General features: G+C 43.2%; 1 protein-coding gene across 3 annotated transcripts in view; it reads left to right on the top strand.

Moving 5' to 3' along the window:
* The first annotated feature begins 15,007 nt into the window (after positions 1–15,007).
* Positions 15,008–18,014, top strand: part of DDHD1 (DDHD domain containing 1) — a 95,229-nt gene continuing 92,222 nt past the window's right edge. For all 3 annotated transcript variants that reach the window (XM_088024585.1, XM_028101583.2, XM_028101585.2), the window contains exon 1: positions 15,008–15,964. In XM_088024585.1, coding sequence (XP_087880711.1) covers positions 15,136–15,964 — 829 coding nt within the window. In that variant the 5' untranslated portion in view covers positions 15,008–15,135. The remainder of the gene's footprint in view (positions 15,965–18,014) is intronic.

Consider the following 18,014-nt stretch of genomic DNA (forward strand, 5'->3'; position numbering starts at 1 on the left):
ATCTCTACTTGGCAAAAATAAGGCAAGTCTGGAAACAGGCCCCTGTGGAACTTGTTGGCAGTCACGGGACCATCCTGAGCTGGGCCTTCAAGTCCAGGAATACATACATACTAACCGTCATAACCAGATAAAGGGGCTGCCAACTATGAGAGTGACTAGAATTTGACCTTCCTTCACTGAAATGAGGGCAATCATTTGATGACCAAGAGATTTATATGAATTCTCAGTTGTGTATTACTATCCCTGTTTAATGGTTGGGGAAAAAAAAAAAAAATCAAAGCTGAGAAAGATTTGGTCATCTCACACACAAGAGCCCACAGCTGGTAAATGGGGGGGGCAGGATTCCAACTTGCCTGCCTGGCTCCAAAGTTCAGGCTCTGGCCACTATGCTAATGGACCTCTTGCTCTCTGAGGAAGGCTGGGAGAGGTAAGCCTGCTGTCTGCAAGACTGCACCATGTTTGTGAAACAGTCTTTCTAATTAACCTCTCCTTAAGTGTTTCTCAGAAAGAACCACCCCATCAGAGATTCTTCAGGGTTTGACTGGCTTGCTTGTTCTTGTCATTTTAAAATCCAAAGCTAGGAATACTGTATATATTTGTTTTGGTGCATCCATTTCCTCCTTGGTCTTAACTGTCACCTTACCTCAGGAGAATCTCCCAAGCAAGCTTTGTGAACCTTTAACCAATAATCCCTTTTGCTAATAATTCTTAAGAAGTATCTGACTCTAAAGGTATGTTCTGCTGGCTTGTCCTGAGAAAGATGGAAGCATAAAAAATTGCTTATTTTAATTAACTAGGCATCTGTGACAGTGAATCTACAACCAAGCTATTGAAGAGAAGCTTTTATACAGTTACATTTAGTACCCAAAATATAGTATCTTGTGCTCGCTTTGGCAGCACATATACTAAAATTGGAATGATACAGAGAAGACAGAGATGTAGTGAAAAGAAGGGTCATATGCACCCCAATGTTGATAGCAGCAATGTCCACAATAGCCAAACTGTGGGAGGAGCCAAGATGCCCTTCAGCAGATGAATGGATAAAGAAGATATAGTCCATATATACAACGGAATCTGACTCAGCCATCAGAAAGGATGAATACCTACCGTTTGCATCGACGTGGATGGAACTGGAGGAGATGATGCTAAGTGAAATAAGTCAAGCAGAGAAAGTCAATTATCATATGGTTTCACTTATTTGTGGAACATAAGGAATAGCTGGAGGACATTAGGAGAAGGAAGGGAGAAATGAAGGGGGAGGGGAATCGGAGGGAGAGATGAACCACAAGAGACTATGGACTCTGAGAAACAAACAGGGTTCTAGAGGGGAGGGGGAAGGGGATGGGTCAGCCCAGTGATGGCTATTAAGGAGGGCACGTACTACACGGAGCACTGGGTGCTATACGCTAACAATGAATCATGGAACACTACATCAAAAACTAATGATGTACTGTATGATGACTAATGTAACATAATAAAAAAAATATATATAGGGGGCGCCTGGGTGGCTCAGTCATTAGGCGTCTGCCTTCGGCTCAGGTCATGATCCCAGGGTCCTGGGATCGAGCCCTGCATCGGGCTCCCTGCTCAGCGGGAAGCCTGCTTCTCCCTCTCCCACTCCCCCTACTTGTGTTCCCTCTCTCACTGTCAAATAAATAAAATCTACACAGTATCTTTTTTAATAAGTGAAGACAAGTAGAAGAAATGAGAGTATAGCTTATATGTCTTTATTTGGGTTCTGCTCCTGATCCTGACCCTCCCCACCCTAACAACCCTAACCGATGTCCTCATGTCTGGGCAATAATGTGCCAAAGGGAGGACTTAGAGCCTGGCACATTCATCCAGAACCTGGTCAAAAGCAAAGACCTGTGATCAGGAAGGCAGGATAATGGTACCAAAATCCAGAATCACAACCAGCCAATCAGCTGAAGGGTTGACTAAGAAGATACAGATGGAATGAGACAAGCCAAGTCTAGTAAGGAGACATTGAACCAGGTATGGGCAGGTCAGGCTGGATAGTGGGGCATGAGACCATTCTAGGTGATTCCTTTTATACTGACCTTGGTCCACTTTGCTGGGCCAAAAGTGGAATGAAACTATGTTGGAAGATGTTAGAAGTAACACTGTGTTAATGGACTAAATGCTTGTATCCCCCTAAAATTAATATGTTGAGATCCTAACTGCCAACATGATAGTATTAGGAGGTGGGACCTTTGATAGGTGATTAGGTCATGAAGGTAGAGCTCTCTAGGACTAGTGCCTTATAAAAGGGACCAGAGAGGTCCCTTTTATAGGGACCCCTATAAAAGGGACCCAGAGGGCTCTCTCACCCCCTCCACCATGTGAGGACACAGCATGAAGATGGCTGTCTATGAACCAGGAAGTGGATCTCACCAGACACTGAATCTGCCAACACCTTGATCTTGGACTTCCCAGATTCCAGAACTATAAGAAATAAACTTGTCATTTATAAACCCACCCAGTCTATGGTATTTTTGTGATAGCAGGACAAATGGACTAAGACAGAATTTTTACAACTTTTACACTAATAATATATCTCTGAAAGCCATGTATTAAAATGAACTTAGCTTGGTACTTAAGGAATATGCCAAATATCAACTCTTGAACATAAATTCTGACCATATTTTGAAAAGCAAGAAACAGCACACTTGCATGCTAGGGACTTTTCAGAGTCTACTTTCCTCATCATAGCATCACGACCTTTAACCAGTCTGGTTTAGTATCTTTAAGCTCACAGCACACACCAAGCACCACATAAAGCAAATCTCCTTTCCCGTTCCCTGTTGTGGACCTCACCTGGGAAGCCCTCAGCCTCTTCCATACTTCTCAACGTGTCCTAATGTTCCAGCGTACCGGCCAGTTTCCAGGCCTATATCTGACTGGCTCCTCTGACAGCAGCTCTGTAATTCTGTCCTTCCCTCAGAGGCCTCAGGGGTCCTCTCCTTTGTCTGAGTCATTCCTCACTTACCTGATTTGTTCCAGTCTTTCCGGGAAAGGGGAGAGAACGCCATTCCTTTACCTTGCACCATGGGATGGTTATAGGGAGAAAAAGGTAAAAACTCTCCCCTATGACTATCTTAAGTTCCACCTACAGTGATCCATTCCTTTGTGTTAAACATTGATCTATCCCTACGACCCTCTTTTAAAATGTAAATACTTCCAGAAGCCAGAGACTTTTAGCATGAATTAATTTATCTCATTTTTTTTCCCCAGGACAGAAGAAACCAAGATAACAGAAACAACTCAGAGCAGAGAAAGCACTGAAATGCAGAAAAAGAAAGAAGAAAGGGAAGTTAGAAGCACTGAGCAACATCAACCCTTTTCAATTTCATTATTAATATGGGCAGCATTGGACTTTTGAAAACAATATCCTACCTGAGCTACATCTTCAGAATGGTAGTTTACAGGTTTATTATTGCTGCCTTGTGCCAAAAATCAAGGTTTAAATACAGTCTCATTAATATTTATGTAGTGAGATAATATTTTGAGATACTAACCTAGAGTTTTCCCCCTGATACCCACCTCCCTACCCTGTCCTCCCTACCCCCACCCAGTACTCTTAGGCCTTTCCTGGGCCCCTGCCCCTAGGACCTTCTTTATTCATTGTCTCAGCCTAGAGCCTCCGAAGCCTGCTAAGCCCTAGATCTCTGCCCACTCAGCCTAGTGTGATAGAATAGAGACAGCTTCACAGTGTCTCTTCTTGCCCAGAGTGCCTGAGACAGCTTCACGGAGGTTTCCATAGGCCACTGTCGTGCTCCAGCTGAACGATGGTCAACATACAGCTGAGAGGAGGGCTGGCAAGCCTGAAGACAACTTGAGGTTGGGACCAGAAAGACACAACAGTGACCCACTGATCAATCATCAAAGACAAAACAGGTGCCAGGATGGATAAATGATGACAACATAAAAGAGATGCTCCTGACTCCCACCTCCAGTCTGACTCATTGGCACAGGTGAGCACTCCAGAACTCAGACCCTGAGATTAATTTTCGACCACCTGACAGAATAGAGAAAAAGAGAGCACATTTCTTACATAACTGCCTCTGTAGCCTGGAAAGTGTACCCTCCACATCAGTTAATAAAACAAGTCGCAATTTAACCAAATAGAGAGAAAAACATTTTTTTAATTTTTATTTTTAATTCCAGTATAGTTAACATATGGTGTAATATAAGTTTCAGGTGTACAATATAGTGATTCAACAGTTCCATACATTACTCAGTGCTCATCATGATCACTGTACTGTGAGAAAAACATTTTTAAGAAACAGGAAGATAGGGCACAAGGTGGACATGGACAGAAGCAAATGGAGAGCCTCTGCCTCAAGGCATGTGAGTCACGTGGCATTTGTACTTGAATGACATGCATAAGGATCCTCTCCCTGGAACTCCAGTGCCAGGAACTCTTGCAAGGGGAGCACCACCCACACTCGTACTCCAGAGGCTTCTCATAGTGGGAACCCACACGTGAAGTTTGGTTAGGATTACATTTCAGTTAGCGAGAGTTACACTAGGACATTTCTTTCAGACCCAGAATTCTGAGAATTCCTTTCCAAGAAGAATACTGAAGCCTGAACACTGTAAAGGAAAGGAAAGGGTCAGGATTGGGAGAACAAGATAAAACACAAAAGTAAGTGAGGACAGAAATGAAAAAATGAGAGAAGTATAGAGAGATAATGCATAAGATCATGTAAGCAGTCTCTAAGCCACATCCAGTATTACCCCCACTCCCAGGACACCCCGACTAGCTCAATAGCTTTACTTTGCTCTAGGTTCACATGACATATCAATTCCATTGCTCACATCTTTGTTGGTGCTAATAATGGCATGCATTTGGCAAAAAGGCCAAAAGTCTTATGTACTCCCCAACGCTGAATTTAGGAGTAGGAAAAATAATCATAAGAGGTCATAACTAGAAATGACTTTAGCTCAATTTCCTCATATGACAAATGAAAAAAAGTCAGACCCTGTATAGATAAATTGTTGCCAGAGGTCAAATGTCTAGTTGGTGACAGGCCTGAGTCTGGAATCCAGGTGTCCTAATTTCCTATGCCATACTTACTCTGCTCCTTCATCCCCACATGCTGCTATTCACTACACATTTTGAAACACATCTGCTTTCACTGATTTCTGTCAATAGTACCCGCTTTTTTTCCCTTCCATTTCTATGAAGGATGCAGTTAAGGACGGCTGAGATCAACAAGACCTACTGCATCCACCTACAAAAAGAAAGAGGGGGTGCCTGGTGGCTCAGCTGGTTAAGTGTCTGACTCTTGATTTCAGCTCAGGTCATAATCTCAGGGTTGTGGGATCAAGCCCCACATCAGGCTTGCACTCAGCAGGGAGTCTGCTTAGGATTCTCTCTCTCCCTCTCCCTCTGTCTCTCCCACTCATTCTCTCTATCTCTCTGTCTCAAATAAATAAATAAGTCTTTAAAGAGAGAGAGAGAGAGAAAGTTATGATAGCCCAGGGACTCTATTTTTCCATCCCTAGAGCTATACCTGGGAAAGTTCTGGAAAATGCTTGTAATAGTAATAAATAATACTAATTAAAAAAAAAATTCATTGGCTCTGTAGTCGCTATATTAGACTATAGTCAGCTGATGTTTGGATGATAGCAGACCTCATCTGGGGAAAGGGTAAACCATCATTGCATCACCACGTCTTTGGTGAGCAATAAGGGACAGGCTTAACACAGTAAGTAAACAAGAAATCTGGGCAGGAAAAATGGGGTTTTGCTCAATGTTATCGCCAATTAAACAGAATTGTTATTTCTTTGAAAGAAGGAAACAATGTTTATGTTCATGTAGGCCATCTTCTAAGAAGGTTGCAATATTTTTTTCAATATGTATCAGAAAACTCTTTGTCCTTGGAGTAAAGCCAAACTTAAGGAAGCCTCATTACCACAGGATATCTTTGTAATTAAGGAGGACCATTAAAAATGAATGGCATAGTTATTTTTTAAGTTTTTATTTATTTATTTATTTATTAGAGAGAGAATGAGATAGCATGAGAGGGAAGAGGGTCAGAGGGAGAAGCAGACTCCCTGCTGAGCAGGGAGCCCGATGCGGGACTCGATCCTGGGACTCTAGGATCATGACATGAGCCAAAGGCAGTCGCTTAACCAGCTAAGCCACCCAGGTGCCCTGGCATAGTCATTTTAAGGAGGCTGAGAAATTGTTCATGTATCATGGACATTGAGAGGAAAAAAAACACAACAGCACTTTCTGAAAATGGAAATCCCCCAACTCCTGATGCTGATGCTTCCAAATTTTTGTGGAAAGACAAAATTTCTTTAAAAGGACACTTCTGTTCAGTTTGAAAAATGAGTTCTGGGCTGTTCTTATGTGTTATCAGTTTATACAGAGTCTCATTTATCAGGCAACTAGGTCTACTGAGAGACAGTATAATGGATGGAGGAAGTCAGTACATTATTCAGTCCTTTCTCGTGGGTTTTTCCAAAGCTAGATATCTAACGACATGCCTGTATAGACCATTTCTGAAACTGTTCCCTCATCTTTACAATAATGGTAGGCACCATGATCTTCTTTAATCCATCCTAAACCCAATTGACTAATTAATCTTCCCTTTTAAAAAAGAGAGGGGCTGAGAGGATGTTATTCTCTTACCAGAAATCTATCCATGTCTTCCTATCATGTACAGAATAAATTCTAGCCTCGTGAACATGGCATTCAGGGTCCTCTGTGATCTGGCACAAATTTTGCTTGGCACAAAGTGGCATGCAATTATAGCTTTACTCTCTATTTTTGTTGTTGTTGTTAATATGCCAGATGGACCTTTAATCCTATTCTTTTAGCTATTTTTTAAATCTTCATTTCCTCATTTGGCAATTTTCTATTTATAACTTTTGGTGGAGGTATATTAGTTTTTCCAATACATAACTAGGAACTCTCTACTAATTAAGGTTTGTAATCTTATATCAGGAATGTTTTATGACATCTTTTTCAGAGTTGTTGATGATATTGACTTATGGGTAAATTTAGAAAGTCAAAACACTTATAGCTTAACTGGTAGGGCCAGAGTTTGTTTTCCAGGCAATTCATGTTTAGAATTTCTTTCTGGATACTTTCCTTCCCACCCTCTGCCCTTGCTGTTTTCTACTAGATTCATATAGAACTACCCGGAGTTTTCTGGTTCCAGATATTTCATACATTGACAATGACCGGTCTTAAGACTTCTGACCCCTTGTGCCTTTACCAATCTGATAAACTATTGAGAATTATTGGGTTAATTAAAAAAAAAAAAGCTGTCTTTTTCCTTCTGGGTGGCAGAACTTCCTTTAAGCATCTCTTTTTCTGGGAGGCTTCTATGACTGTCTCCATCCTTGCTCTCACGGGTGGGTTGGGCAACCCTCTGAGTGCTGCAACAGCACCCTTCAAGGTCTTTCTCATGGCTCCTTTCAACTTTACATCTGCCTATTTGTCCATTTTCCCACTGGGCAATGAGTTCTGTCCCTAACACTGTGCTTGGCTCATACTTAATAGGAATGCAGTATATATGTGTTCATTTCAGTTGATCTGTTGTCAGTTTCCCCTAACAACTATTGCCCCTTGAGAGAGAGGTCATATCAATTGTCCTTTATCTTACAAGTAGGAAAATATTGCCTGACCATTATTTATAGGAGCTGAAAGATGCCACTGAAAATAAAATTCCATTTGCATCCTTTTCCTCCCTAAGAATTATAATAATGAATTCCATGTTTCACCTCTGACTCAGACTACTAAGTCTTCAAATCAAACAACTCCAAGAGAGTTTCTCTCAACTCCAAAAATAAACAAAATCTTATATAAAAAAAAAAAGCCTCCAAGAAAGTTTCACTTACCTTAAAATTCATTTGGTGCTAATGGGGCTCTCATAGTTTTCATGATCTTTGAAGGAGATCAGAAATGTGTAGGTATCGAAGAATCTCGGAGGTCCCTGGACTCCTCGAAAGATTTCTTTTATTTTTAATTTAGAAGTAATTTTTTTTTAAGATTATTTATTTATTTATTTGACAGAGAGAGACACAGTGAGAGAGGGAACATAAGGAGGGGAAGTAGCAGAGGGAGAAACAGGCTTCCTGCAGAGCAGGGAGCCCAATGCAGGGCTCCATCCCAGGACCCCGGGATCATGACCTGAACCAAAAGCAGACACTTTACGACTGAGCCACCCAGGCGCCCCTCAAAAGAAGACTTCAAAGTGCATGGAAGAGTACTTGAATTTTCGTTTTTAGCCCCGCAGGCTGTGCCACTGTTAGTAAGAAGGCCAGCTGTGTTAAAGAGGAGAGGGGCAGCGCTGCAACTAGGACTGTGTGTTACCTAAAATTCAGGTCTATGTCCTCTCCTAGGAGCTGCACCAAGGTAGAGAAGCCAGAAAAGGTTTGAGATCAGCTCCAGAGAAGAGGATACAAGTAAGTACAGGTCATCTAAGGACTCAGAAGTCCAGTTCCCTTTTCCCGACCTTGTTCTGAGAGGAACAAGTTTAAGTAACTGAGGAATCACAGGGATAACTGAAATGTAAATAAATAAGGTGCTTTAGATGCTGAATACCACTAATTCTACTTCATAAAATGTAGAGATAAAAAGAAAGCCAGAGGGGAAAAGGAGGAAACAAAAAAAAAATGAAACCTTTGGAAATACCAGAAGGTGTTCTGTTACACAATGTGTTTGCACCAGCGGTGCAGGTGATGGCTGTGGGAGGCTCCACAAGGACTTCCATACACATTATCCTCTATTTTCTTAAAGTGAGGCAAGTATCGTCATTATTCCCACACAATGATGATGAATTTGAGCTAAAAGCTCACATAGCTCGTCTTTGACACGACTGAGAGCTGAACCTAGGTCTGTCTGCAACCTATGTGGGATTTCTATGACCCCTGTAGAAAGTGATTTTATTCAAATCGGGGAGTCAGCAAGATTGGTGTGGTCATACAAGGAGAAGGCTACTTGGAATAGAGGAACCACTAAGACAGTGGGAGTGGTCAGCACCATATTATTCTCCATTTGATTTTACTTTTTAAATAATTATACAAGTAACATATAAATGTATGTTCATCATATAAAGTTCAAATAATATAGAACTTAAGGTCTAACTTCATTTCCTCACCACATTCCAGGACTAGCTATGTGGGTAATTTGTTGCTTATTCTTTCAGATTTTTACTGATGATTTACATACATATAGGGGAATATATATGGATACATATGCACATATGTATATTGTACATGTATAGTGTGGGTTTCTGGGGTTTTTAAAGATGTATTTATTTCTTTGAGCGAGAGAGAGCATGAGCAAGAGTGAGCGTGGGGGTCTGGGACAGAGGGGCAGGGAGAGAGAGAATCCCCAGCCAACTCCCCACTGAGTAAGAAGCCCTGTGGGCCTCGATCCCATGACCCCTGAGATCATGACTTGAGCTGATATCAAGAGTCCGACAGACAGTCAACCAGCTGAGCCACCCGGGCACCACTGGATTTGTGTTTTTAATGTAAAAATATCAAACCACAGGGTGCCTGTGTGGCTCAGTCGGTTAAGCATCTGCCTTCTGCTCAAGCTATGATCCCAGGGTCCTGGGATTGAGCCCTGGTCAGGCTCCCTGCTCAGTGGGGAGCCTGCTTCTCCTTCTCCCTGCCCCCCACTTGTGCTCTCTCTCACTATCTCTCTCTCTCAAATAAATAAATAAAATCATTAAAAGAAAGTTCTCCAGGGCGCCTGGGTGGCTCAGTTGGTTGGGCGACTGCCTTCGGCTCAGGTCATGATCCTGGAGTCCCAGGATCGAGTCCCGCATCGGGCTCCCTGCTCAGCGGGGAGTCTGCTTCTCCCTCTGACCCTCTCCCCTCTCATGCTCTCTCTCTATCTCATTCTCTCTCTCAAATAAATAAATAAAATCTTTAAAAAAAAAAAGTGCTCCAGTAAAAATTAATCTAGCCATTGTCTACATATTTCACAAAGTTGTTTAAACACTTGCGCCTGCATATTCACACTGACTGTTTATAGTGGATTGAATAGTGTGCCTCCAAAATTCTTGTTCATCTGGAACCTCAAGATGTAGCCTTTCTTGGAAATACAGTCTTTGCAGATGTAATTCGCTAAGATGAGGTCATACTGGGGGCTCCTGGGTGGCTCAGTCAGTTAGGTGTCTGACTCTTAATCTCAGCTCAGGTCTCATCTCACAGTTGTGAGTTTAGGCCCCGCGTTGGGCTCCATGCTGGGTGTGAAGCCTACTTAAAAAAAAAAAAAAAAAAAAAAAGGTCATACTGGATTAGAGTGAGCCCTAAATCCAATGACTGGTATCCTTATAAGAAAAGGAGAGGTCAGACATACAGACACTCAAGGAAGAAGGCCACGTGATGACAGAGGCAGAGATTGGCATAATGCAGCTACAGACCAGGAAACACTGCAGACTGCCAGCAACCATCAGAAGCTGGAAGAGAGGTATGGAACAGTTCCTTCCTCAGAGCCTTCAGAAGGAACCAACTTCAACAACACCTTGATTTTGGACTTCCAGCATTCAAAACTGTGAAAGAATGAAATTCTTTTGTTTTAAGCCATGCAATTTGTGGAAATGTAGTTACGGCAGTTCTAGGAAACTATAATACACTGTCCCTCTCTGTCTTCATTAAAATTATCTCCAAGGCACTTCTCAAGAGCATCTCAAGAGATATATAGTTTCTAACCTGAAAGTATGGTAAGATGAGTGATCAAGGTTTATAATTTCTAACTTGAGAAGTATAATAATATGAATAATCAGATGAAGGAATGTGAGCTTTCATTGATGATTAAGAATTAGTTTGAAGTTCTAAACTGAAGAAATAAAGAAAGAATGAGTTATAATGCAAGGCGGTTGTTACTCATTCATATTTAAAATACAGGTTATTTAATCTTAAAGAAGATTAAATTTCTGAAGACCTTTGCTTTCCCACCATCCCATTTTAATTTGTTATGATATTACCCTAATGGCTATCTAGTATGGTTCCAAAGGCAATGGGAAAGCTGTGAAAGGGGTTTGTGGGCTTGTGAGTCTATAATCATATACTGATTGACATTTGAAATGCTGACTTATGATGTAAGGATAAACACACTGTCTTAAGCGGCAGTTACAAAAACAATGAATTGATTCTGCCACTCAGTCCTTTAAAAACTCAGCAAATTATTCAGAGTTGCACTAGTGGAAATCCCTACTGAAACATAGCTTCTTTTTCTTTTCTTTCTCACTTCTTATATGAAAATCAGAATAAACTACACATATACAATATGCTACATCTAAGTCTTAGCAAAACTTAAGATGATCAATTACTTATTGTTGAAGGCAACTGATATGAATTATATACTATATATGTACTATGTATGAATTATATACTATATAGTTTATGAATAAATAAATAGGTACTTTTGGTTTACCTCTGGTGTGAGAAAGGAAAAAATCCTGGAGCATAAGTCATCAAATGCATCTACAGTGGATGCAAATGTGGATCTCACAATAGTCTATGGTTATAGTCTAACTCACTTTTCTATAATGAAAGGACAGGGATATAGCCAAAAGACAGGGATAAGTCAAATCTTCTCTTTCAGATATAAACAAGCGAATGAGGATTTTGTGGCTGCCTCCATGAAGAATGCATCAATATTGTATTGATCTGCAATCTGTTTCATTTGAATATATACCTTCAATGCCATTGACCTTTATTTCCAAAAGGAATATAAAAAAAATTGTATGGGGTTTTGATAGGTACAACTTTGAGGGCAGACCTCTTACAAATCTTTAAGTAAATGCATTTGATAATTCTACATTTTAAGTGTGACTTCAATTAACATAAAAACAAAAACAAACCATCAGCAAAATAGCAGTAGACAATAAATATTTGTTGAATGAATAAATAGAAGGATGAATGACTTGATTCATTATGTATTCCTATGTTATTTCTGCTCATGTAGCTACATTTTTATTGTAATTTGGCTTCCTCTATTGATCTGTCTTTAGGGAAAGAATGACTCCTGCGGTCATTCTGGCATCACAATTATATTCCTCAGAGGAACTAAAAAGTTGGCATTCTGGGTTTATTTAAAGATACCTTTAGACTGTGAATGCTTCACTGTAGGGCCTAGCTAGTGCCTAGAACTTAGCAAACATCTAATATATGTTCAGTGAAAGTTCTCTGCTTTAGTCTGGGTTATCATTCCTTTTAATCTGTTCACCCAAAAAAAGACACTCTCTGCCATGGTCCGAATGTTTGTGTACCCCCCAGAAGTCATATGTTGAAATCCTAATCCCCAAGGTGATGGGCTTAGGAGGTGGACCCTTATAAAAGAAGCCTCACAGAGCTCCCTAGCCCCTTCTGACATGTGAAGACCCAACGAAAAGATGACCATCTATGAGCCAGCAAGATCTCACCAAACACCAAATCTTCCAGCACCATGATCTGGAACTTCCCAGCCTCTAGAACTGTGAGAAATAAATGTTTGTTGTTTATAAGCTATCCAGCTTATGGTATTTTGTTATAGTAGCATGAACAGCTAAGACATTCTCATTTTAAGAAACTAGATAGTGATCCTAAAAATAAAACGTACAATAAAAATTTAAATCTAGTGGGTGGTTTATCAAACAGGAGATAGAGCAAACAGGGGTATGGTTATACGACCACCCTCTTTCTCCATTCTAAATTTCTATCAATATACAGTGGACAAAGCCATGTCAGGTGTGGGTGTGGGTTATTGGTTCAGAATAAATTACATGGCATAAGGCCTAATGGCCCAATATTTTTATACAGGTGAAAATGGATTAAAATGAACAATAGGGAAACCTTAAAAAGAGAAGAAAAGGGAAAGGTGGCATAAAATTCACCATGTAACTCTTGAGAGATGGGGAGGGAAAGATGGTCATTGTTGTTAGATAGCCCGTCATGTCTAATGGGGAAGGGAGGATAGCAGGATGTGCAGATGATGTGCTTCAGTCTTTAATAGTACAAACCACCTGGCTTTGCCTTTTTTTTCTTTCCCACACCGACCAGAACTTCCTCAGGCTTGGTTCCACAGCCCACTGGTTATTGCAGCAGCCTGGATCCACAAATGCCAGAAGTCTGAATCAATCAGACTTTGGCTTATGGGAAGGAGGCTTGGTCTTGTGTAATGATTAAAATACAACATAATGCTTTATATATAACCATGAATGTTCAGATATTGTGGTGTCAATTGCATACAATCGTATCAGAAGCTATACAGGTAGACTATGTTCCATCAAGAAATAGAGATATTTTAAATGTTATGATATCCCTTATTTTGAATCCCCTTTATGGTACTTACTCTACTATAAGGCATCTGTGTACTTGTCTGTATCCCCCACTAGAGTGTAAGGTCCTTAAAGAAGGAACTGAGTCTCTCCCATTCCCCTTTGTATTGACATCCAGAACAAAAGTGCCTGGCACATATATTAAAGCACTGTAGAATAAATGCTTTCATGGGTAGTAAATAGAACAAAGCTCATAACCAAACTTCATATTCTGCATGTTGTCATAGAAAGACTGGAGAAGAAACTGAAAAGCAAGTATTCAGAAAACAGTATAAATGGAGATGAGGGCTCTGATCTTAGATGCTTTGAGTCAGGGCTGCCGTATCCAGTTGGGCATGTTGTTCACCACATAAAATTATCATCTGGGCAATGGCACAAATTGGAGCAAAAATCCAGCCCATGCTCTGCTTTCTAAGCCATGAACTTCAGCACTATTCCATATCTTGTTTGCACACAGGAAGCAATGCCCTTTCTTTCAAATTCATACGGCACTGCACAAGCTAGAGACAGCCATGCTTTAAATTATGACTTAATCTCTAACAGGTTAGGTCACAGGGCAAGAAAAACTGCCCCACCGATCTGATTCTCCACAAAAGGAGTAAAAGAAACAGTGTAGACTGTCTGGTCATGAATTGAGAACACTGAGGTTGGAGATTGTTTTTCTCTGGATTCTCAACATAGGATAGGGTGTTGCACTTCTAAAATTAAACTTTTTTTGTAATATAAAAGAACTACATAGTGGAGGCTCAGCATTCAACCTGATCCCAGAAAGTGAGCTACAGAATCAGAGAGGCATAAAGAACAGGAAGAAACCGTGAAGATCATAGAATTCCACTGCTGGAAGACACTTTAGAGATCATCTGGTCCAATAATCACCTCATTTTACAGATGAGGAAACCAAAAAGATCAAGATGAAGTGACTTGCCTGTGGTTAGTAAAACGAAGTCTAGTATCTGGCATTTTCTGGCTTTCAATATAATAACCAAATCACAACTGGCTGCACTCGCCATCAATTATAATCAACATTGATTGTGCACCCGCTGTGTAGGAGAGGTTGAGACATACGGACTCGGTCTCCAAAGGCCTTACAGTGAGGTTGCGAAAGCTGGAAGTAAGTATTTAAAATTACACAATAGGAGGTGGCCTATGAAGGAAGGTTTAGACTCAGGCTTCTTAGAGGGGTTGGTGATGTCAACATTAGGATCACTGGCATGCGGTGGAATGCCTTTGTGTGGGCCGACAGTTCTGGAGGGACGAGAGCTAGGTGACTGAGAAGTTCCCAGATGAGGATCTAAGGTCACAAAAGCAATGTCAGGAGAACCCAACTTCCTGGGGTCCTCTCCTGTAGCTTAAGCCCTCGGGCTCATGACCCAGAATAAAGACTCTCCTCATCTGGGCTCTGACTCCTAGAAAGGCGGGGGCCGAGCCAGGTGTGCAGGGAGAGGAGAGTGGAGGCGGAAGACAATTGAGGGATCTGAGGAGTTGCGGACGCGGTAAGCTGACCCACCACCAGAGGCCAGAGAAAAGACCCAAGCCGTTCGCACGAGGCCCGAGCAGATAAGAAGCTTCCGGGGCGGCGCGCGCGGCCGGCGGGGCGGGGCCGGGGCCAAGCACCGCCCACGTCGGGCTGCGTGACAATGGGGCGGGCGGTGGAACGCGGCTGCGGCTACCGCGGGCCTCGGGGGGGCGGAGCTACCGCCGCTGCCTCCGCAGCCCCGGTTGGGATTTGAAAGATTAAAAACTACCGGTGGAGAGGGCGACTGCGTTGAATGTGCGGCGGAAGCGCTGGGGGCCAGGGCTCGGCGCAGGGCCGGGCAGCCGGCGGCGTCTCCACACCATGAATTACCCGGGCCGCGGGTCCCCGCGGAGCCCTGAACATAACGGCCGGGGCGGCGGCGGCGCAGCCTGGGAGCTGGGCTCGGATGCGGAGCCGGCCTTCGGCGGCGGCGTCTGCTGCTTCGACCACCTGCCCAGCGGGGACCTGGGCGACGGCGAGGTGCCCCTGGCCCTGCTGCGCGGGGAGCCCGGGCTGCACTTGGCGCCGGGCGCGGAGGACCACAACCACCACCTGGCGCTGGACTCCTGCCTCAGTGACGAGAACTATGACTTCAGCTCCGCGGAGTCGGGCTCCTCGCTGCGTTACTACAGCGAGGGCGACAGTGTCGGCGGCGGCAGCTCCTCATCGCTGCACCCGCCGCCGCAGCCGCCGCTGGTCCCGTCGAGCGCGGGGGGCAGCGGGGCGGCGGGAGGAGGGCTTGGGGAGAGGAAGCGCACCCGGTCTGGCGGAACGGCCGCCAGGCACCGCTACGAGGTGGTGACGGAGCTGGGCCCCGAGGAGGTTCGCTGGTTCTATAAGGAGGACAAGAAGACTTGGAAGCCCTTCATCGGCTATGACTCGCTCCGCATTGAGCTCGCCTTCCGAACGCTGCTGCAGGCCACGGGTGGCCGGCCCCGGGCCGAGAACCCGGACGGCGACCGTGTGTGCGGCCGGGCCTCCAGCTCTGGGGAGGACGAGGACGAGGACCGCGTCTGCGGCTTCTGCCCGCGCGCTGCGGGGCACGAGCCCGAGATGGAGGAGCTGGTGAACATCGAGCGGGTGTGTGTGCGGGGCGGCCTCTACGAGGTGGATGTGACCCAAGGAGAGTGCTACCCGGTGTACTGGAACCGTGAGTAGCCGGCCTGGGGGAGGGAGCGGGACGGGCTGCTTCTAGGGCGGACGAGACCCCGGTGGGTTTGGGACTTGACCGCTGCGGAGAGCGAGGCGCTTGAGGCCTGGCGTTTGGTGGGAGCAGGGTGGAGATTAGACCCGCAGAGCCGGCAGGTGAAGGGTAAACGAGCGGATGGCAAAATCCAAGCCCCCTGGGGTTCAGGAGATTTCTGCCACGGTAGCGCTTCCTGGGTGAGCTGGGTGCTGCTGCCATCCCCTGGAGGTGATCCAGGAACGGATGCGCAGCCCAAAGGTTTAATTTCGCGATCCTGCCTAAGCTTTGTCCACCTGGGGATCTGATTCGGTCTCATTTACCTTGAACTGCCTATGATTTAAAGAGCAGTCTGTCCTCTGAAGTGGGAATGTTTGAGATGATGTGCACGAGAATCAACAGTTCAGTTATGGACTCAGGAAAAAAAAAACATTAATTCCCGGCGGGAAAGGAAAGGAGATAGGTTGTTTCCACCGGGTGCGTTCGGGAGAAGTGGAAAGCACTGCGTGAAGCATTGCTGGCAAATGGGTCCGCTGACTCTCTGTGGAATATTCGTTTTTGTCTCTTACGTTCTTGTTTACATAGTCTCAGTTTGCTTTTTTTTATTTTATTATGTTGCTTCTTAACGTTGAAAAATTACTGAGGCCTATGCCTTGGGTTTCCTCATCTATAAAATAGAGATAATTGTTTCTATCTTGTGGAGTTGTGGAGATTAAATGGAATGTACCTAACTGGCTTGAAACTGTGCTTGGCACAAGTGTGATTTATAAGTGTTAACAGTAGGTTCTTATTCAGTTAGACAGCAACACAATTTTTGTAATTTCGGTTAAAAGCAAATGTTACATGTGTCATATATAATAGATATTCTACTGTGACAGAAACTATTGGCGACCAGTAATTTGTAATATATAGTTTTAGTTTTTATGGACCTAGTGCTCTAACTCAGATATCTGTCTTCACTGGTGTCACTAGCCTTAGGTCTTCCATACATTTTACAGTATTCTGTCTTATACTAATATATATCGATGACTTAGCTTCCTTTCTATATGTCTAGCAATCTATGGGCAGAGCCCACCTTTATCTTCATACTCTCATTGGGCCTAGTGCAGTAGATATTTAATAGGTATTGAACTGCACGAGTGATTCTGATAATGTTAAAACATGTGAAGCATAAGTCACTAAGATAGCAATTATAGTGTGTGTCAAATCAAATAAAATAAGCATAGCAGAAAATTTAATTTCTTTTTTTTTTAAGATTTTATTTATTTGGCAGAGACAGAGATAGCGAGAGCAGGAACACAAGCAGGGGGAGTGGGAGAGGGAGAAGCAGGCTTCCTGCTGAGCAGGGAGCCTGACGCGGGGCTCGATCCCAGGGCCCTGGGATCATCACCTGAGCCGAAGGCAGACGCTTAACGACTGAGCCACCCAGGCGCCCAGAAAATTTAATTTCTTACTACACTTATGGATGACATTGAAGGCATTCGTTAACATTTTCACAAGACCAGATTCATATGGGATTTGGCACATCACTCCTTTTGATTACAAGCTCACTAAGGATAGAGTATGCTTGTATTCACTTATTCATTTATTCATTCATTCAGCTTTTTCATTTTTGCCAAGTATTTGTATGTGCACAATATAGTAGTTTCATGAAGGCATTAGGAAAGGTGGAAAAGACTATCCTTACCCTTCAGGATTTTCCCATTTAGTCTTCAAATGTCCTAGACATCACTCTAGATTTTTTTTTCCTTTGAATATAGAAAAACAAGGACTTGGTGGAGCAGGAAAGTTGGATAAAATGCAGGGCATCCTTGGAGAGGAGTCTGGAGACCAAAGGATGAATCCAGCCTTAAATCGACTAAAATATATTCACCTAGAATATTGCGTATTCTTTTGGTTTATGGTAAAATTGTGTTTTTGTTAAAGATTTTATTTGAGAGAGCATGAGAGAGAGATCTTGAGCAGGGTAGGGGGTAGGGTAGAGGGAGAAGCAGACTCCCTGCTGAGCAGGGGAGTC

Source organism: Eumetopias jubatus, unplaced genomic scaffold (genome assembly GCF_037043125.1).
Source record: "Eumetopias jubatus isolate StellerSeaLion01/CBP00866 unplaced genomic scaffold, mEumJub1_p1.0 scaffold_7, whole genome shotgun sequence".
NCBI classification, from domain to species: domain Eukaryota; kingdom Metazoa; phylum Chordata; class Mammalia; order Carnivora; family Otariidae; genus Eumetopias; species Eumetopias jubatus.